Here is a 20899-nt window from a genome sequence, read left to right as displayed (position 1 = left end):
AGCACACCGACCACTAAAAATAAGCTGGACACTTTATATCCATCTTGAATGTAAAGAATCTTTCCAAAACTCTTCAGGAGTTTTTCCCTTGCAAGCATCAGACTCGAGCTCCTTTCCAAACCAAAGCACGTTCCCACGTTCTGCCTTCCCTCCCCCTCCAATTTCAGCTACCACAACACATTAACCGAGCACCAAACGAGGAATTTGGTAAAGAATTATCTGAAATGACCAAATTATTGCTGCAATTACATTGGCCATATCTACTTGTTCTTCTCATAAGCAGCACCTGCCCCACCACACAATTATCAAGACACCTTTGGACTGCTCAAAGGTGGATCATTTTACACGTTATCAAACGAGACAACACCAGAGAATAAACATTTAAAAATACCATTTATAAAAACAGAAATTTATTGTGGGGGAAATAAAAAAAGAACCAAACTGAGATTGTTTCTTGATAAAAATTATTCACACAGCATTCATGTTGTGATTTTTTATTTTATTTTGAAATGAAACCATTGTACATTGTACAAACCATAACTACCGATGGAATAAATAAGTGAAAAATTATACTGCTGTACAACACACACACACACAAATCATAAGATGGAAAACGATTAGGTATTGAAGAAAACAAAATTCTTTACACCTTCTAACAGGCCCTTAGATATAAAGAACATTCCAAAACATGACAATGTTTATGTATGAAGATAGCCACCCAAAACCGATATTTTATACTGCCTTGTTGATTTTTTTTTTATTGTTGTTGTTGTTTTGTAAGTGCCAGCACTTTTTGGAATGTTTAACAACTACTTTCCCAAGCATAAAAATTCCAAGGAATAGTTCTGCTATAAAATGTTTGGCTGAGTAAATCGATTATCCGGAAGGCCTTCCCACGTGTTCCACAAACTCAGCTAAATTACTTGCTTGCTTCTAGTTTCTTTTTTTTTTTTTTCATATTTTTTGTTAATTTTTTTATTTATTTATTTGTAACTGAAGCTCCAACATTCAGCATTGTAGCAAGGAAGCACTTCTTGATATTTGCACTATTTCTAAAACATCAGCTGTATGAGAACTTTCAGTCATCTTGAAAAAAATTACATCTCTCCTCCTGCTCCACCTCTCAATGCTTTCAATAAACCCTTTTACAGTGAGTTCATAAAACAAGTTTTGGGTAGAGATAGGTCCAAGCCAAAAAAAGCTGGATTTAGATCTGCTTTCAAACCTCAGGTGGATTTGAATTCCATGTTCTGGTTTGGTCCCATCTGGACTTTCTGGCATTAAAATGTGTTCAATCACATCCGTTGGCCCATAAATGTTATCAGGCACTTCAAAAAAAGACTAATAACAGTCTTATACACTATTTTGGATTTCTTCATACCAGATAATGTCAAAGTCTCTTTCCTCAGAGACTGACAATAACAGGTCTAAGGAACCCAAATCTATCTGCTTGTTCAGTTGTCTGTTGTCACTAGAATCTCTGGTTAAAATAAAAGATCTGAATGCATTCTGTAGAAGCTGTAAATAAAGGATTTCTACCTCAGAAATAAAGCCTCTAGGAAGATGGTTATGATGCCTTGTCTCATTAGCCACAGAACAATGAACAGTTCTGAGCAGAAGCCACAGGAGAGAAAAGGAAGTTTATAATCAAACCTGTTGATGTCAATAATGCCAATAAAAGCTTCTATCTAATGAAAAATTTGAGGTATTTTTAGTGCTATTTATATATTTTATTTCTTCCTAAAGTACAGGAATTAGTTCCTAAATGAAAAGTCTATTTACTCCCTTGGAAACTACAAAATGAAAATTAAAAACTTGCTGTGATGCACCTGAAGAGAGGGATTAGTAAACACGACTACTTGTCAAAGGTGGCATCCATTTGTTTTGTTTTAGCATTAAGAATAACGAAAAGTAGTTAGTAAATCAAAAATATTTAGAAGTTTGAATCTTTCTAAATTTGCCCATTTAATATATCAATAGAACTTCTCACAAAATATCACTTAAATCTGAATGTAATATACATACAAATCAATCATCATGGACCAGTTATCCACATTTTAGGCATACACACAATTCAAGAGAGAATTCTACCGTTTCATTGCATATATTGTGCAATTTCAGTTTTTGGCTCCTCATTTCCTCATTTTCAGAATGTTAATGGACTTCATGATCAGACCAGAAATCCCAAAAATCTTATTAGGGAGCACGCTGTTATCATGATTTGCAATCAAATTTTATTCAGTCAAAATCCAAAATGGTTTATTTCAACATAAAGGAAAAGTTGAGTGTCATAGGTTATTTGGGGTTCAATCCTACAAACATCTTATGGAAGGTCAGTATTGGCTCCCCACTCCTCCCTCCCCTTTTCCCTCCCCCCAGTTCCTCAGTATTTTTCCTAATAAAGTGGTAATTGCAAACGTAATGCAGTAGTCTAAGTGCAAGCCATTTTCACTATTGGAGAATTCAGACCTAAATAAGCTTCACAAAGACCTAATTTATGAAAAAACCTTATCAACTGGAAGCAACTTTTTTTTTTTTTTTTTTTTTGTCTACAAAAGTATTTACAGGTTTTTTTTTTTTCAGCTTACAAACTACACGCAACCATTCCCAGAGCTGTGAGATCGTATTTGAAATTCCCAGTTCCATCTCCCACACCAGGAGGAGACAGAGAAGGGCTGGAGGACAAGCAGCAGGGATGGACACATGGATGGATGTGTGTGCATGGAGTGGGAGGTCCCACCAACACCGGGTGTTTATTCCCTGGAAGTACAAAGCCCACTGGAAGACCAGACCCTCGTGACCTGATGCAGATGGTTCCACGCTTCTGCTTGCCAGGAATTTGAGGGGAGCTGCACCTACCTTGTGCCTTTCCATTAGTTTAGTTAGCATAAGCACACCTGAACGTTCATTGGAAGAGAAGGAACGTTCCTAACTGCAGTCAGGAACTGGACTATGCAAACAAGGCTTATTTACAAGACTTGCTGAAAGAGAATCAGGAGCCCACCCCCCTCAATACAGTATTTTCCTGGAACATAGAAGTAAACATCTCATAATGAAACAGTACAATGAAATCCAGTTCAGTGAAAACATGATATCAAAAAAGACCAATTGAAAATAAACTCACTGTGCATCAATCCCTTTGATCCTATTTATGTACATAGTGGAACTTTTCTGTAAAGCAAGTTGTACCCAGTACAGAGATCTGGACCTAATACTAAGTATTTTAAGTGCCTGTGTTATAGCATCTATTCAGATCTGGACTATAAATGGTAAACAGATCATGTTAACTTCTGATGAAGTTAAGTATTTAGAAGACCAAATTTACAGTTGCGAATGCCATGCATTCAATAAAAGATCTCTGCTATAGCTGCTAAAATAAAATATCAAGCTCCTTTTTCTCCTTGGACTCCAAGAGTGAAAATGGCTTCCTGATTTGTAGTTGTTTAAAAATTTAAGCACCAGGGATTTAAAACTTAAAAACGAAACAAAAACCCCAAACAAAAAAGAAAAAAAAAAAAAAGCCTGACTACATGGCATTATGCAAACATAGGCCACTTTGCAAAGGAGACAGTTGCAAAACAACTTTTAAAAGTTAGCACTGTTTTCAGAACACAAGGCACAAAACAAAAGCAGACATCACGCCAGAACAATGAACTTCACATGAAAGCTAATACCTGACCTGTACCATCCTTAAATATCTTACAATGTTAAATAGAGAAATGAAAAAAAAAATACAGCAGCAACATAATTGTAATTTTGACTTTAGAAACAGTGCGTAGACCCCTCCTGAGTTGTTTACTCCAACCATTTCAGAGACAGTAACTTAAAAGTTCTCAATGTTTGTTTCACAGGAAAAAGTTTTCAGTGTCTGAGAAGTTAAACCTTTGTTAGGCTTTCTTGGATTTTTGCTTGGTAACTTGAAAAGTTAGGAGTTCTGTCCTCATCCAAGAGAAGATGCTTAAGTAAGGTTGTTCTATAATTAAGCCCACTGATGTACCTTACATAAAAACTGACCAGAAAAATCTATAGTCTAAATCTCTTCAACATTTTGTTGGGAAGCCTCTACTTTCATCTTTTTAGAAGGTGGCACTCCTTCAGAGTCCTTAATGAGGGGGAAAAGAAAAACAGCCATGTTATCATTGCACTGAAGTTCAGGCACCACAAACATCAAACAAACTGCACCAACAAATTCCCCAGCGTGTGATGTGTCCCAGACAAAGCATCCCTGGATGTCAGAACATGTCCCAGTGCTGCCTTAAATCCTCCTCTGCTTACACCTTACCTCAACATCTTTGCTGTTGTTGTCATCTACAAAGGGTAAAATTCTAGTTCCAGGCTAAAACCCACAGTGAATATTCCAAGGAACAGCCTCGATGGAGGGGGCACTGAAACTCAGGACCCACAGGAAAACCAGGAGGAGCAGGGCTCTGCCTGAGGGCCTGGGCACAATTTCTTCCTCCCACCCATCCAGAATTTTTCAGTGTTTCAGTGAGTGAACACCCAAACATCCACAGATTAACTCTCCTATCTACCATAAGCATTTACCTTTATAGAAGGTGTTTTACTTCTGAAAGGTCCTCAAAGGGTCCAGTAGGTTTGTTCCAAGCAATTTATTAATGTAAAATGTAAACAATCACTTAAATAACATGGTCTGGTTTAAGAAACCAAGAAATCCAGCAGACCAATCTGGTTTTACTGTTCCAATTCTGTGAGACTCAAGCAGCCTGGACCATAAAACCAGGAACAGGCACATTTAATATTCTACAGCTGCTTTACTGTCCTCACTTTGGAAATCAATGGAAATACACAACTGTCCTCCTTATATTTGCTTTTAAGTAAAACCAAACTTTTCCAAGATCCATGCAATCAGACTACTGCACTTAAAGTTACCTGAGAATTTTTAGATGCCTCTGTAATTAAATCATTTTCCCCAGAGGACTGAATTTCTGCTTTCTCTGAACTATTCATGGAATTTTCCATTGAAGACTGTGAATTCTGTTCATCAGAGGTATCTGAAATGGCAAAAAATAATTTTAAACAAATGAAAGCTTTCAGCAGGAGCCTTCCAGGATGTTTTCCCATCAGCACATCCATTTCAGCCACATTAATGAAAACACACATAACAAGTGTACAAATATGATGAATTAAGCACAAACTTCAGGATCAGAACCTAGCTGCTGCCTGAGCTTTTCCTTCCTGCTGCTGGAGCACAGACCCTGGGATCAGACCCTAGAGGGAGCCAAGCTCCTGCACAGCCTCAGACAGGATGTCAGAGCCCTCAGAGTGTGGACTGAAAGGGAATTGCTTCAAACCACAAGGTTGAATTGTTTCAACTAAGACAGAATTCAATTACCTGAATCAAAATTCAGCCATGTATTTTAAATCCTTTTTTTTTTTTTTTTTAGTTCTGGTATACAGGTGTGAAGAGGTCCTCCAGTCTATCATAGCTGTTAATTGCTTAATTTTCACTGGGTTTTGGAATTTTTTTTTGTTGGTTGGTTGTTTTTTTAAACCCCTCTCTCTCTCAAAACAAGATTTACAGAAGACTGAATTAAAGCAAGGTTTACTTAAACAGGGGACAGGGACATGTAAAATGAATTTCTAGTTCTCTGATCCAAAGATTATATTAATTTATTCCATATGAAGAGAAATGCAAGGTCAAACAAAACTGTTGGACAGCTTTGGTGAATGAGGATGCCATAAGCAGTGAGTAATGGATATTTTTGTGGTGTACTGTATAAAAAGCATCACAAGCATTTCTGAATTGAAGAGAGTGATGCCCATCATCAGCATCTCAAAAATCACATTCAGTGAACTCAGGCAGAATCTTCTTCCTTTCTATGTCTCACAGAAAATCTTCATGCTGATGAAGAAACAAGTCCCAAGGGTCCCAAGAAGTTGAGTTTTGATTTTGGCTGTGTATCTCTCAGCCTCCCTGAGGAGCACTCAGCCATGTGCCCATGTCCCCATGACACATCCAGCCCTAACTCATCACTGCTGCTCTCTTCAGCAGCTCCTGATGGAACACTCAGCCTGCAGCTGACCTTTGGGCAAGGGGATCTACACCTTAAACCACCAAGCCTCAAGCTATTGCAGTGCCTGCAGCACTTGTTCACACAGCAGAATGCTTTGAATCCACCTGTTTTATTTAGGAATTGCTCATTAAGCATTTCTGACCACACAGAGTGGCTTGCAGGAACTCCCTGGTTTCAGTGCAGTAACATGAGATAGACATGCAAGGTCATTAACCCTGTCCAGCTGAATAATGACCCAATTGCAGGGCTCTGACTGATCACAACAAGGTAGATAAATGTTTGATAAATGTTTACACAGCACTGAACCAGCTGAAAAACCCCTGCATTAATAATAGGTACTTTTTGCCATTATATCTCCCTTTCATTTTACAGTAACTGGCTCTGGAACTATTCCCAGAGGACTTGGTATGATTTCCCCCAAACCTAAATTTAACCAGGGGAACATGCATGCTATGTGACAGCTTCACACAAGCAGGTTCAGCCAACATTACACCAAGGAGTAAATCCTTACTGTTTACTGTGCAAGTGGAGCTATTCTTTGAAGGAAATGGTGCTCTGATTTATTCCAATTTGGTGATGGTTCTGTTGTCAAATTTTAACCCCAGTTAACAATGACAACACTTAACATATCTGACACTCTGGCATTACCAAGATAAAAGTTCTAAATTTAAACTGGTCAGTGAAGAACTAAATCAGGAGGGTGTAATTTAATTGCTTTGGTATGGGAAGAATTCTGCAACCAAATGGTTAGAATGGTGTTAAGGACATCTTTTATCTGTTACAACAGCACAAAGAAAGTTATCTTCCCAAGAATATAAATACAGAGCATGTTTCAATTACCCAAAATACCATATAAAGAGTGAGGTTCAGAACAATCCCTTAACCCACATGTATTTTTAATCTGTCCACAACTGCCACAGGATCTTGTAATGCTTTAAGAAAATTAGGACAGAACTCAGAGCTAACTTTTGAATAAGTAGCTAGGAGGGTTAAGAGGAAGGAAAGCTTGCATTATAGTTTACACAATTTAAAAAGTAATTTCAAAGTATCTCACCTCTATTTTAGTCACACTAGGGCATAAACTTCCAGAAATCTACACAAACTAATACCTTGCAGGATTTGTGTGATTACATGGTAGGAGCCATTTCAAAGATGATTTTAAATTATTTCTTCTTTCAAGACTGATATTTGAGAACAATAAACCAGTATTTTGTTTGTTTCTCTCTGAAAAGACCCCTGAATGTCAGTGTGACCTTTCCAGCTGTATGAAAGATCACCAGTAGGTCAGAGAAATCCTGGCCCATTTTCACATAAATGCCGAGAATTCAGAAACCATCTCTTTCAAATTGTTATTTTCCAGTTCCTAAAGTGGATAAGCAAATAAATAGCACACTGAAGGATATTTTTTTTTGTTTGGCTTTCAAATGGCCCTCCCAGCTCACCTTCTGAACCAGGCTGCTCCTTTGCCTCTGCCTGAGTTTCGTCAGACTTGACTTCAGTGCCGTCCGCTTGTGTTGCCAAGTTCTGCTCTGGTGCTGGACTGGAATTACTGCTGTTCTCCTGTTTGATTGGAGAAGCATCAGCTATTGAACTCTGGTTGCTATTGTCATCTGTGAACAGAGGAGGGAAAACCAACAAAGTTTCATTTGACAAGACACAAAGCACACCTTAATCCTTCCATATTATTCCCTGAAAACACATGATATACTTTAGCTCATCAGGGATTGAGTCCAATCATTTAGACTCACACTACACATCCAACTTTTTTCCACATCAGCCTACAGTGTTTTCAAGCAGTTACTAAAAACCAATCCAAAAGATCCTAGAATTTTGTAATATGAGTAAACCAGATCAACAGGGCTAAGTAAGTTCATGCTGCAATGTTCAGATAATCAGGTATTTTTGAATCAAGTCCTGAAGGCCAAAAAAAAAAAATCCAAAACCCCTTCAAGGTGAAATGTAACATCCAGTCCCAATATCAACAGTTTCTAAGTGATAATTGTGCAGAATATTCTCTAGCCCTCAAAGACTTGGATCACAGTAATCTTCTGCAGCACAGATCTGTAGTTAACAGAATTATTCTGCCTGTGCCCTCCCTGGGATAGTGTTTAAGTAGCTCAGAATTATTTTATTGGAGCAACTTCCTTTAAGCCAGACTAACATCCATGGATTACCAAGAGGGAAGTTCCTGCTCCCTAAAGAAAACTAAACCTGCAAAATATTATGAATTAAATTACTAGAATACAAGTCAATCCATCTCCCTCTGCATTTGTACAACCATTATATCCAAAGGACTCCAGGAACTCCAGAGCAGCCTGGAGTCAATTCAGATTAAATTTATGACAAAATTGTACAGTGTGAAACTGTACAGTTAAAAACACAGGTAATAAGTGATAAAAAAAGCAAGTAGTACATTCACCTCATGGATGGGAGAATCAAGACTTTAAAAAATTAAATGACCTGACCAAAGCAAATTTAAAAGGTTTGAAACAGTTGAAAAATTAATCCAGATCTGCAAAACCCCTGCTCATTCAAGACCACACTTGCTGTCAGCACTGCAAAAAAGCAACCATGAGGCAACACAAATGCAAATAAAACTAAATTAAAAATTTACAGCCCACTAAAAAGTGATCCTCTCTTATCAGCTCAAACAGTTCTCAGCCATAATTGTTATCCAAACACCCAGGAGGTAAAAACCTGAAACAGAGCTGAGCTGTGCAAGCTGCTCTGTAATAAACACCAGGCTAACACTCAAAAGTGTCAAAAAAAAAATTAAAGTGAAATAAAATTGACCTCATAGTGCCTGACTGGCAAACAAAAAGTGTTTTCTTGAGTAGTAACTTCATCAAGCTGCAGCAGAAGGAAGGCACCACAAATCAGAGCTTGAATTCTCTTGACCTTAATCAGCAGGAGAGTTAATAAGTACAAAACCTGCCTAAATTACAGTAGGTCCCACTGAGGCTCTGGGGGATTTTTGGTTCTTCAAGCAGCAAACTCTTCTGGAGGTATTACTCCACCTGACTGCAGTGTTTTACATGATAGATATTTCTAATTTTATTTTCATATTTAGCTCCACTACCAATCTTTTTCCCTTACACTCATAGCCCAAATATAAATGGCATTTAATTAACTGTTAGCACACCCAGAGAAGAGAAGTCCAAGGTACCAAGTGAGTGTCTGATGGTGTTTTTCATTTAGCTTCAAGTCCCTACATGGGAGCAGTGCAGAATCTGAGGTTGCTGGTTTAACTTTCACAGTGTAAGAGGGGAATTGGGTCTGACCTTCTCCCACTCACCATGCATGTCCATCATCCCTGGGGAGGAGCTGTTCTCTGGAGTGGTCACTTCAGAGCCACATTTTTCATCTTTGCCCTTTTTCTTATTCTTATTTTTCTGAAAAACAAAAGGCACCACACACAAATGAGGCACAAATGCTGTGCAAAACCCTCCCCACTCAGCACTTCTGTAAAAACAGCAGAATCCCAACTGAAACCTTCTCCACAACTAATGCTGCTTCTTCCTTAAAACTGCAAGATGGATTAAGAAAAATCAGATTGACCCAAACCAAAGAGCACAACACAACAGCCCCGTGTGAGCTGGAGGTCCCAACCTGCTCCCAGCCCACGAGGTTGAAAACAAAGGAAGGGACCCTGGCATCCATCACGTGGGGAATCTGTGCCTGCTGAGGGATGCACCATTTGCAATTAGGAGGTGATGTAATCAGTCTCACAGGAAAAAGAGCCAGCTGCACTGCTTTTGGAGATCCTGCCTGCTGGGGAGACAATTCAAAGCCTGACTCCAGGAAGAATGTTCTCAGCCCACCCTTTTGGACAGTCCTCCGAGGAGGGAAGGAACTGAACCACAATCAAATATTGTCTGAGGCTGCAGAAGAAATTCAACAAGTGATATCTGAAAGGACTTTTCTCTCCATTTTAAACAGATTATTAAACTGTATTTTTACTGAGAGAAGCCACATTTTACTTGCTGATGCACGAAACAGAGGTGAGAGCACATGGATTTCTTTACCTTTGCAACATGAAAGGTCAGAGGGGTCATGATCTCTCTCAGGTTTGGTTTTGCTGTTTTTTTAAAGGTAAAAGGACACTTTTGCCACAAAGGAAATACTGAAAGTGACTGTGAGCAATTGAAGTTGACAGATATTTTTAAAAGAGGTTTAACCATCAAAGTGCTGAGGTTCCAGAACTGCCTTCTACAACCAGGAGGAGGAAGAGCCAAGCTAATTGTAGTGCAAAGTGTCCAAGGTTCTGTTCACCAAAATCAAAGACAATAGGGAAGATAACATTCTCCCATTCCAGGGAAAAACAAATATACTGTCTGGTCCTCCAGAGTGGATGAGATTGGATATAAAAGGATGTCCACAACAAAATTTAAAAGACAAAATTATCCCTACCTTTATTTATTGTTAAAAATTGTGTTATTTGTGAGAACTTCCAGAAATCTTGCCAACATCAAGCCTGCAACAACTGCAGCTGCACAACAGCCTCTACTTGAAATAAAAAGGAGTGTAGGACACTAATATAACTGCTCTTAAACAAGTGTCCCAATTTCAGCAAATCTGCAGCCTCAACCTAGAGATGATGGCTTAGAAAAAACAATTAAACTCTGCACATAGAAACCATTATATAAACCCATTCTTCATAATAGAGAGCCCGACTTTGGGTAGCAGTGACCTTCAAAATTCCTCCAGAAGCTCACTTAGAAATTCTATTTCCAAGTCCCACAGCACCCATCCTGCAGGCACAGCTGAACAGCAGGAAAACAGCCAGAAGCCATGAGCCCAAATATCCTAAATCTTCTCACATGGATAGCACAATTTCCCCCACTATGTACTATAAACAATAAAATCAAGACCAAACATTTGACAACTAGAAAGAACAGATTTCCCAATTCCCAAGAGGTAACTTCAGAGAAATGCTGCCCAAGCTCTGGAAGAACCCCTGAGGTTTACCACAAGTCTGACAGTCCCTGAAATCTGTGGGACAACCAAAGCACAGAAAGAAAAAAACTCAGTTAAAAGCAATCCTAATAAAAAAATAGGTCTTAAAATTGGAGTCTGAGTAAGACAAGGTCATGACACTGTCTTGTCTGAAAAACCCCCATTCTACACATCTATTAATACAGAAGTTTTCTTCCAAATAAGCCTTCACTCCAATTTCAGGTAAAGGAAAAGCCATGACAGCCCAAGGAAAGAATATCAAATTCAGGATTTGTTTTCTATTGTGTCATTAATTTACTGTGGAATCATGGGTCAGTGTTCTCTCTATCACAATATTACAATTTATAAATTGACAGCAAAGATCATTTTAAAAACCAATTTGTAAGCCCTATCAAAGTCACAGTTACTTTATGCCACACAAACAGTGCACACAACATAAACAGGATGCACAGACAGAACATTTATCAAGAGAAAACACACATGACAACAGAAGTGTGTGCTGCTGTATCATTTGGCTGGACATCTCAATACAATAATCCCAGCTCCACAGGACATTCCTACACTCATGTCAGTGTTTTCCACCTATTTTTGAGCAAAACAGCAGTGATGCACACACAGAATATGCTCTCTGCCCTGTTCCAAACCAGATACTTTCTTAAAATCACCAGGCAGAAAGAGAGGAAAAATAATGCTTGTCATAACTTTCCCTCCCTGCCTCCCAGTCAGTCAGAGAAAGGTTTTCAAACTCGGTTTCAGCTGCATGTGTAACATCTCAGTTATCTGAGAACTGATCCCAGCTGACTCAGGGACACTGTCACACACTCACCCATCAACATCACTTGCTGTAGAGATCAACATCTCCCTGGAGCTTGCAAGACCCACACCACTTTTAGCTCAAAGGCTCAATGAAAATCAAAGAGTATTTCTTTAGACTTTGCCTAAACAGGAGCATCTACATGTGGAAAAAGCAAGATACTGCAGATACTTACATCATCCACTTTGGGCTCTGTTACTGGTACCCATTTGTAAATCCTTAGGGATGTGTCGCCAACTGTCACCCACTTCTTCTCCCTACAAAATTACAATGCAGGAGAAGTTAAACTTCAGACTCAGAAAAGAGTGATCTGCTATTGTGAGTTGTCAGGGTTTTAAACAGGCTATTAAGTAGGATGATCTCTATTACATCGTCTTTAGCACTGCATTGTGCAAATTGTTCTTTGCATTTCACAACTTGCTAGAGCACTGCTAACCTCCAGATTTCTCAGGGCTCTTACTGGACTGGGTGAGTAACTGCAGTAGCAGTAATAAGATCTGGATTAAAGATAAAGTTAAGAAGAACAGCAATTGAAAATGCAGATTTAATGCCTACAATGTTCACTTAAGTTTCTAGACAGCAGAAGAGGGTTTAGACAGACCAGTGTGTGTTGATTGTCATGAAGCTGTTTAATGGGATTAGAAATCTAGATGCATTTTGACCATCTGAGCTTTATTTGGGGGGCAGAAATTTGCTGCTGGCAATTTAATGCTCACTCCACACCCCTGACAGACAGCTCTGCAATTCACAGGGAGCAATTTGTGCCAACTCAGACTCTGGAGAGCTCAGCTCTGGGGAAAGGCAAGGCTGAGGCTACCAGAGAGGGGAAAGCACAACCTGGGGTGCTGTGTGACCCTGCCAGCCCTGAGTGGTGACAAATGGAGAAGGAATTGTGGCTGCAGGCTCTGCCTCAGGGGGTCCCAGGGCTGGGATGGACAGGGATGCTGAGCACTGAGGGTTCCTTGAGCTCGGCACATCAGGGGTTAAAAGAAGGTCCATAATGCCAGAGAAATTTCATCACGTTTCTGGGATCAGTTTTCACAGATCACCACTGCTGGGTCCTGGCTTTGCAATGCAGCTCTGCAAATGGATCAATCCAAAGTTAACAACAAAGACCGATTCCATCAAATATTCAGGAACTTCTGAAATTAATTTGGCATGAGATCTCAGGCTTTTTTTTTTCTTTTCCATAAACACATTTAAATAATAGATTTGGGATCCAGTTATATAAAATATTGTTCTTTGCAGGATGGGAGAAGCTGGATGTGACTCCAAGTATATATATATATTTATATATGTGTGATAGCTCCATTTTTAGAAAGGGCCTCCAGAATCAAAAGCAGCCACACTGTACAAATGTCACAAACATCCTCCTGACTATTTGTTTTAGCTATCAAAGCCAATCTCATATTTTCCCTTTAGAAGAGGCATTTTCCTGTTTAATTAAGAACAAAACTAAACTATATATGACTATTTGATACAATTTGGCTCTGTCCATAATGATATTTTAATTCATGAAGTCCAAAACTATTTCAAATTAATTTCTTTCCCACTGCTCTTCATGGAGCAACGTTCCCTCAGTGTGTTTAGACACAGCCATTTGGGTACACTAGGTGGCTAAAGTATGTCAAAATCCAATTTCACTCTAATTTGGAGCTCTACATGTGATAAAAATGACAGTGGAGATGAGGGCATGTCAATAATGAGAGCATACTTAATTGTGAAGAGATGATCATGGTATAATTCGGGGTTTTTTAAGGATACCAGACAAACTAGATTTATTTCTACTTCAGAAAACCTTTGAAATTATGGAAATAAAACCAGCTGGGGTTTTGTTTTGGGTGTGGGGAGAGGTGAATAAATGCTTTTTTTTAAAAATCAAGTTTTCAGTCTTTTCCTACAGCAAAATATTACTTAGAGATGCTGCACTGGAAAACCAAAAGTTCAAGATACCTGTTAGCATCTCAAAGCAGCCTCACACAGCATCTTCACTGGACAGACTGTAGAACACAGGAGGAAACCTATATTAGTAACTTTTTCCTTCTAGTATTAAAGTTAGCCCTGACATTTTAACTCTTCTGAGCTTCTTATGTACCACTTCAAGTTTTGATAACCCTCAGCTCTAGGGATTTTTTAACTGATTTCAATACACAGAAATTCAGACAACAATGGGAATAAGAATATTTTGTGATGGAAGTACACCAACATCCCAGTCCTGCAAACACTTATGGCTAAAAAGAAAATCCAACATCACAGTGCTATTATGCAAATATTTTACATGTGTAAGTGTTTACAGTATTGACAGTTTAAGACCATGAAAGTATTAATAAGAAAAAAAGAAGACAACCTCCTCTAAAACTTAATAAAAGCATTGGCAGCACAAACACAAATTTGTTAACAAAGAAACGCAGTGACTTTCAGACATTTAAGATCAACAGGGTAAAATAATTTCAGGATTTGTAACATTCATTGCAAATTAATATTAGAATATTACCTGTAATACTTACTACCTTTCAAAACAAAACCCAAAATCCAAACAAGCAAACAAAAACCCCAAACCCACTTCTACTCTAACCACTCACTATTTTTAATCTTTTGTGCAAAGACACCACCCCAACCTGCTGATCAGGGACTTCCACTCAGTGAGAACTGACAATTTACAGCAAGTTTGGGAAATGCTGCACAAATCACAGAAGATCCTCACTGGACTAGGGATGAGGAACTCATGAACTCTTGTGCTCAGTCTGTTGTGAAACCTTCAATAGTTTCTTCACTTGTTTTCCTGTCTGCTGCACCCACCCAGCCCAAGATCCTGACCAGAATTCCACCCCATCACTCAATTCCACCTCTGGTAAGTGATGACTGAGCAATATCTGTTATTGCAGCACCCTCTGTTTTTCTCTGTAGGATGAGCTCTGTGTTGATTGTTGGATTGGAAAAGATGGCTAATGGAATACCATCAACCTGACCCTTTATCAGGTAAAAAAGTGGCAATTACCAACTTTACTTTTCCATGTCTAGCTGGTAAATTCCAGTTTTACAAAAAAAATCCATTTTGCCTGTTTTCAAAACTCTCCTGTTCCTCCATTAATGACTCAGGAGTAACAGAAAATGGCAAAGCTGATATATAATAATATTTTTTCTTTTGATCTTCCACACTGAGAAGTATCTTCAATATTTTAGCTATAGTTAATTCAGAAACTAATCAGAACAGGAACAAACCCTTACATTTATCTGAAATTGTGCCAAAGCATTTTTAAATTCTGAACTATATCTGCACAGCATTTAAAGGACAGCCAAGGGTACAAAGGGAAACCTTGGTATCAACACTTCTTCAGTGCTTATGCCTGAGGCATACTATATCTCAGAACTTACATCATTACATACTCAATTCCCCATTCCAAACAACCCCAGACTCTCCAATATATTTATACTTTGTTTAATAACACTAAAGCTCCACAGATGAACATCAGATTCCACGTAGAAAAGTAATATACTGGTGAGCAAACACAACAGTGTGCATTACACTTATCCAGAAAGTGTCAAGGCAGCTTCTGCAGCAGCAGGGAGTGCCAGAAACATTTGATGGCAGAGACACAGAAAGCCTTTTCTGCCAATATATCACTCAGGAAAATGCTTTCCCACTTGTCTGGCCTTTCCCCATGACTACCATTCATCACAGTGATGTGCTTTCACACACGGATTTGCTCCCACATACCCCATCTTCTGCTGGTGATCACGAAGTGACGTCATAATGCTGAATTTATCACATCACACTCACTTGCATTGCAACAGAGTTTGGTGAAAATCACAGAATTATGACCTCCCTGTGGGATCAAGCAAAAGAGAAAGGGGATGGGAAAGAATATGCCATTATTATACACAAAAAGTGCTGTCAGATGCACAAAAAATGATTTTTTTCGAAGCGTAGGCTTGCTTTTCCGAGCACGCCTACTGCTGAGTAGATGTTTGTCTAGTGACTAAAGTGAAGGAGCCCCAAACACACATGGTGTTTATTGAACAGGCTGCAAATATAATAAAATGCCATGCAGAGGGACTGGACAAGGACATGTGGTCACAGACACCTTCTCTCTAAGCACATTTGGGGAGTCCCTGTAGGATACACACGGCTCAAAGCAAGCCCTGCTTGGTTCCACGTGGCCACAAGCTCCTCTCACAGCAGAGAGAACCACGGCTCACACATGCCAAAACTCTGCCTTCAGCTTCCACTGGAGTCAGAGAGCATATCCTGGCTCAGAAAGAAAGAATCACAAGCCAGAAAAAAGGAAGGTGTCATAATTCAAGCACGGTAACAGCGTGTTTGGGCCACTGCAGAACCTTGGTGCATTCCTGCACATGCACTGGGTATTTTTACTTCAACCACCACTACTTAACTTCAGGAGAAAACCCAACACAGACAGGCTAAAGCAGGGAGGTGATCTGGGAGCAGCAAACAGCCTTTTTCCACAGACATCATGTTAAGGAGTTCTGTGTCATGACTCCTTTTCAGAGCAAAAGCCTATTTGAAGGAGGAGGCAGGAGCAGCAAAACCTGCAGAAGCTCAATCTGAGAGCATTACATAGCACACAAAAGCATTTCAGCAAGTCTGAATGGAGACACTGAACAGAAAAGCTACAGCAGCACTGCCTAGAAACCCTAAATAGCCACAGCTCACAATCCCAGCCCATGGCACCAGGTAACACAGCCCATGGGAACTTTCCCCCTCAGCTTTCTCCAGGTACTTTCACCAGCTGTCCAGGTTCACTTCTCCTCCTAAGATGTTATCACTACCCACAGATTAGGGCTTTGATGGGTCAGAAAAAGGTCAAAGGACTCCTGAGGAACACTGAAATTCAAAGGCAAGGCACCACAGTGGGATTTCCTGGAGCATTCTCTAAAGCCAGGGTTACCTATCCCCACCAGGTATTCCACCCCTCCATCCTCACATATTTGCACAGCTGTCCCAAAGTCCAGCAGTGCTGTGTACCCAGGTAAATCACTTCACTGCCTCCCAAGACATCCTACCACTTATGCCTTCCTCCTGCTCTAGATGAATGTGTTTTCCTTCATTTAATAGATCAAACTTTGACAAAAAACAAGAGTGTCCTCTATTTTTCTAATGCTGGTTGAGGGTATGATAGTTTTTGCCCCTCTCTCCTTGAGAGCCCACTTTGAATCTACATGTACCCATCAACCTTTAAAGACAAAAAAAACCAATCCTGTACCATCCACTGAGTCAAAATAATTTCAGAGGATTTTTTAAAATAGACTGAGAAAAAATTAACTTTAAAAAAGGTAGAACTGTTCTCTTACTGTGGAAATTTAACATTTCTGCCACACAAACACAAGGCAACCATGTATTCTGCAAGCCACGTGCTGTGTGTTTTCCAAAACAGATGCTCATTCATGAGCGTGGTTTAAACAAAGGAGATAAGGTTACAGTAATCTCAAGATAAAAACGTAACAACTTCATTGTTTACTACTGAGTTCCAGCAATAACCACAAGTGCCACGCGCTCTGGGAACGGACAGGAAGACAGGGGACCTGCATCCAAGCCTGTCCAGGAACACTGATTTTCAGAGGAATAAAATCTGCCCTGGTGGAAGCTGCCTTGCAGCAGGCACATTGACACACGTGGCAGCACAGGGATTCAGGAGCAGCAAGCACAGCAAGGAGCTGCACACCTGCACAGGTGTGGACAAAGCTTGGTCTGCTCAGGTGAGCTCCCAGCCCTGTCTGTCTCCCTGCCCATCCCTGGCACGCACAGCTCCGAGCAAAATCTCACAAAACTGTTCTAGGAAATGTTGGATGCAAGGTATTTTAATTTTCAGTGGCTGCATTTCCACAGAAGAGCTGTGGATGGCAACAAATTGCTCCTATTATGCAAATGAAACTGCACACTTGGAAATTGCCGATGTGGCTCTTCTGAAGATGCAGGAATTGCTAGTGTGGAAAGTTCAATTTAACAAGCCAAGTCTTCTCAAAACACTGAAACCACAAAACACAAAATCTCTCTAGCTAATTTCCCGCTGTATTTGACTGAAGGTGGGGGGGGTAACCATGAGATTCACCTTCAAATTAGGATTCCTTTAAAAATTAGAAATTTGCTTATGTAAGCACTTGTGAGGTGCATGCACAGAAAATCCTATCAATACTTCTGATAATAATCAACAGAAACACTGCATGACTGTACAGGAACCCTCTAAAACAAGCTGTCTATAGCAAAGGTTAAAATGTAGAGAAATCTATTTATACCCTAAGATTTCTGTTCTACAGAAAGAGCCATAGCAACTGGCATGATGGCAGAGAGTCCTTGCCAAGAAAAAAATAAATAAATTAGGTATTTTGTTGAATGGCCAAGCTCCTGTCTCTACTCCTCTCTGAATTCCACAAACCAGGATTCAAAGGGAGCGTGCTGTGCTCATGAATGAAATACCTCCAGACAGAACAGTCCCACACATCCAACCACGCTCCGGCTGCAACAAAAGTCCTGTCACACCACTGCACATTGTTCTGACCCTCCAAAGCCGGCCCAGCAGTCAGCAAACTGCACTTTCAAACATCAGCCGAGTAAAGAGAGTTCCTGAAAGCACCGGAGCTGGGGCTGCTCCGGCTCCCTAACAAAGGCTCGGTTCTTTGGAATCCCCAGCCCGGTTCTTTGTCCGGATCACTCCAATGGGCCCATTCGTGTGCTCCAGGCCATTTAAAACTTACCGATCCATTTCACCCTAATAAAAACACGTTCAATTCTGTATTTTGCTCTTTTGTTTTTTTAAGGAAAACAAAGCGTGAGCTGAGGAGGACAATAGAAGTGTCCCCTTGATTTCAAAGCTGCGACCTGGCTGAGCGATGCACAGTAACAATAACGCGAGGGATTTCCCCGTGGATAACAAACGTTTAAAGAAAGTATTTTAAGATCCGTGCACAGAGACTGCTGAACACTCAGCCAACTTGCTGGAAGAAAGATTCACTCCTGAGTCACACCGGCACTGCTCTTTCTGCCATCCCCAATCCCGCACCGACCATGCAGAGCAGGCGGCACCGCTTGAACCGTATTGTTCAAACACCTCGTGAGGCTTTTTCTAACAAAAGCAGGGAAAAAAAGACAAAAGCGGGGAAATTCCAAAACGCACTGAAGGCCTAACAAAAGGGACTCATTCCACACGGGGTACAGCCTTTGGTTTTGTGATTTCGGAGCGGTTCCAGGGGCAGTTCGCGCTCTCTCCCGGAGCGCCGGGGGCAGACGATCGCGCTCAGGCTCGCTGCGCCTTTACGCGCAAACCCCGGGAACTTGGGAGGTGAAACCAATACATAAACAGGCAACCTCAAAAAAACAAATAAACTCTCGGGAGCTTCACAGGGCCATTCTTTACGTGTTATCTTTTTTTTTTTTTTTTTTTTTGAGAACACTTCTCCGAGCGCTATTTCCACCCAGAAGAGCGGGCGGCGGAGCCACCCCGGGCCCGCTCCTCGGGCCCTTTGTAGGAGCCGGCGGCGGGAGGCGCCCGAACCGACCCCGCCGCCCGCCCAAGCCCGAGGCGCCCGGCCCGGGACCCGCGGCGAGGGGCGGCGGGCCGGGGTCCGCGGGGAGCGGCGGGGGGCGGCGGGGAGGGGGCTCGGCCGCACAATGGAGCCGCCTCTCGCCCTCACACGCCGCCGCCGCCTTCATGTGACTCGCCGGAGCGAAATGGCTGCTGGGTGCCGCCGGCTCCCCGCCCCCCGCGGCCGCCGGCGAGCCCCGGACCCGCGCGGGGCCGGCGCGGGGCGCGGGGGGACGCGGGCGCGGGGTCCCGGCGCGGCGCGGCCCGCTCACCATTTGCGCACTTTCTCGATGGCCGCCATCACCCGCTTGATATCATCCTTCGCCCGGCTCCGGGTCTCGGCCCGCACCGACCGGCCCGACATGCTGCTGGGGGGCGGCGGGCTCGGCGGGGAACGCGGCGCTCGGCGCGGCCGGCGGCTCGGTCCGTGTGTCGGGGCGCCCGCCCGCACAATGCCGGGGCTGCGCGGGGCTCGGCACGGCTGCGCTCGGCGGCTCCGCTCGGCTCCGCCCGCCCGCCCGGCGGGGCCCGCGCTGCGCGCACGCGCGGGGCCGGCGGGGAGGGGAGGGGCGCGGGCCGTGAGGGGACGGCGGGTGGCGGGAAGAGCGGCCCCGGCTGAGGGAGCGCCGGGCACGGCCGGGCAGGGCAGGGCAGGACAGGGCAGGACAGGGCGGGGGGCCGAGCTCCGGGCGGTGCTCGGGGCTGAGGGGACACCGCGGACCCGCGGGCACAGCGAGCCGCCCCCGGAGGAGGGGCCGGGCGGGAAGGAGCCCGCGCGGGGCAGAAGCGGAGGCGGCTGCTCGGGCTTGCAGAGCTCCCCGCGCTGTTTTTCCTCGAGTGTTCGATGGAGCGAGCACAAGACAACGTCCTTTCCCCGCTTCCACCAAGCTCAGGCCGTAAGTTACCCCAGAACTAAAAAGTTGGTCCGATTTCAGCTCACCTCCCCTCTAAAAGGTCACCAAGAGCCGCCCAGGGAGGAATCGGCGCCTTCAGGGAAGGGCTGGATGTGCTTGGTGCTGCTTTGGTTATCAAGGTGGTGATCGGGCAAGGGTTGGACTCGATGATCCCAGAGATCTTTTCCAACCAAATTCTGTGATAAACCAATGCAGTCTGGCAGCATCAAGAGCACAGTTACATTTTCCAGTCCTAGAATCCAGGGCTTTTAGAAACCTCAAAGCACTTTCCATAGAGATAACACCAGTTTTTGTGCAGGGCAGTGACAGACACCCATCCCACCCTTATTGTTGTGACAGACCTTGAACACAGGGATGGGTGATGAGTCCCCTGTTTAACATGAAACATAAATCCATAATTAGCAGATTGTGATTTTTTTTTCCCCCCAGTGGTTATAAAGTTTCTCAGCTGCTTTAAATAACTCCAATACTATCCGTGGAACTTGATTTTGAGCAGTGGAGGCTCAGATCCATGTGCATAAATAAATTATTTACATGGGAGGTGATGCTCTGCAGGAAATTTGTGACAGACCTGCAAGCTGTGGTGTGGTACTGCTGGACTCCTTCATTAACTTCTCCCTAATGCACACCTTGCTGCTC

General features: G+C 42.2%; 1 protein-coding gene across 1 annotated transcript; it reads right to left on the bottom strand.

Moving 5' to 3' along the window:
• Nucleotides 1-478: 478 nt before the first annotated feature.
• On the bottom strand, nucleotides 479-19852 carry BCL7A (BAF chromatin remodeling complex subunit BCL7A). Its single transcript, XM_033075831.1, has 6 exons — nucleotides 19619-19852; nucleotides 11981-12062; nucleotides 9331-9427; nucleotides 7478-7645; nucleotides 4891-5012; nucleotides 479-4102 (listed from the first exon to the last, which is right to left on the bottom strand). Exons 1-6 carry the CDS (start codon nucleotides 19708-19710, stop codon nucleotides 4031-4033), a joined length of 633 nt encoding a protein of 210 aa, XP_032931722.1. The 5' UTR covers nucleotides 19711-19852; the 3' UTR covers nucleotides 479-4030.
• Between the last annotated feature and the right edge of the window lie 1047 nt (nucleotides 19853-20899).

Source organism: Catharus ustulatus, chromosome 18 (assembly GCF_009819885.2).
Source record: "Catharus ustulatus isolate bCatUst1 chromosome 18, bCatUst1.pri.v2, whole genome shotgun sequence".
In the NCBI taxonomy this organism is placed as follows: domain Eukaryota; kingdom Metazoa; phylum Chordata; class Aves; order Passeriformes; family Turdidae; genus Catharus; species Catharus ustulatus.
Note: the sequence above shows the minus strand (reverse complement) of the source record. Positions and strands in the feature narration are given on the sequence as shown.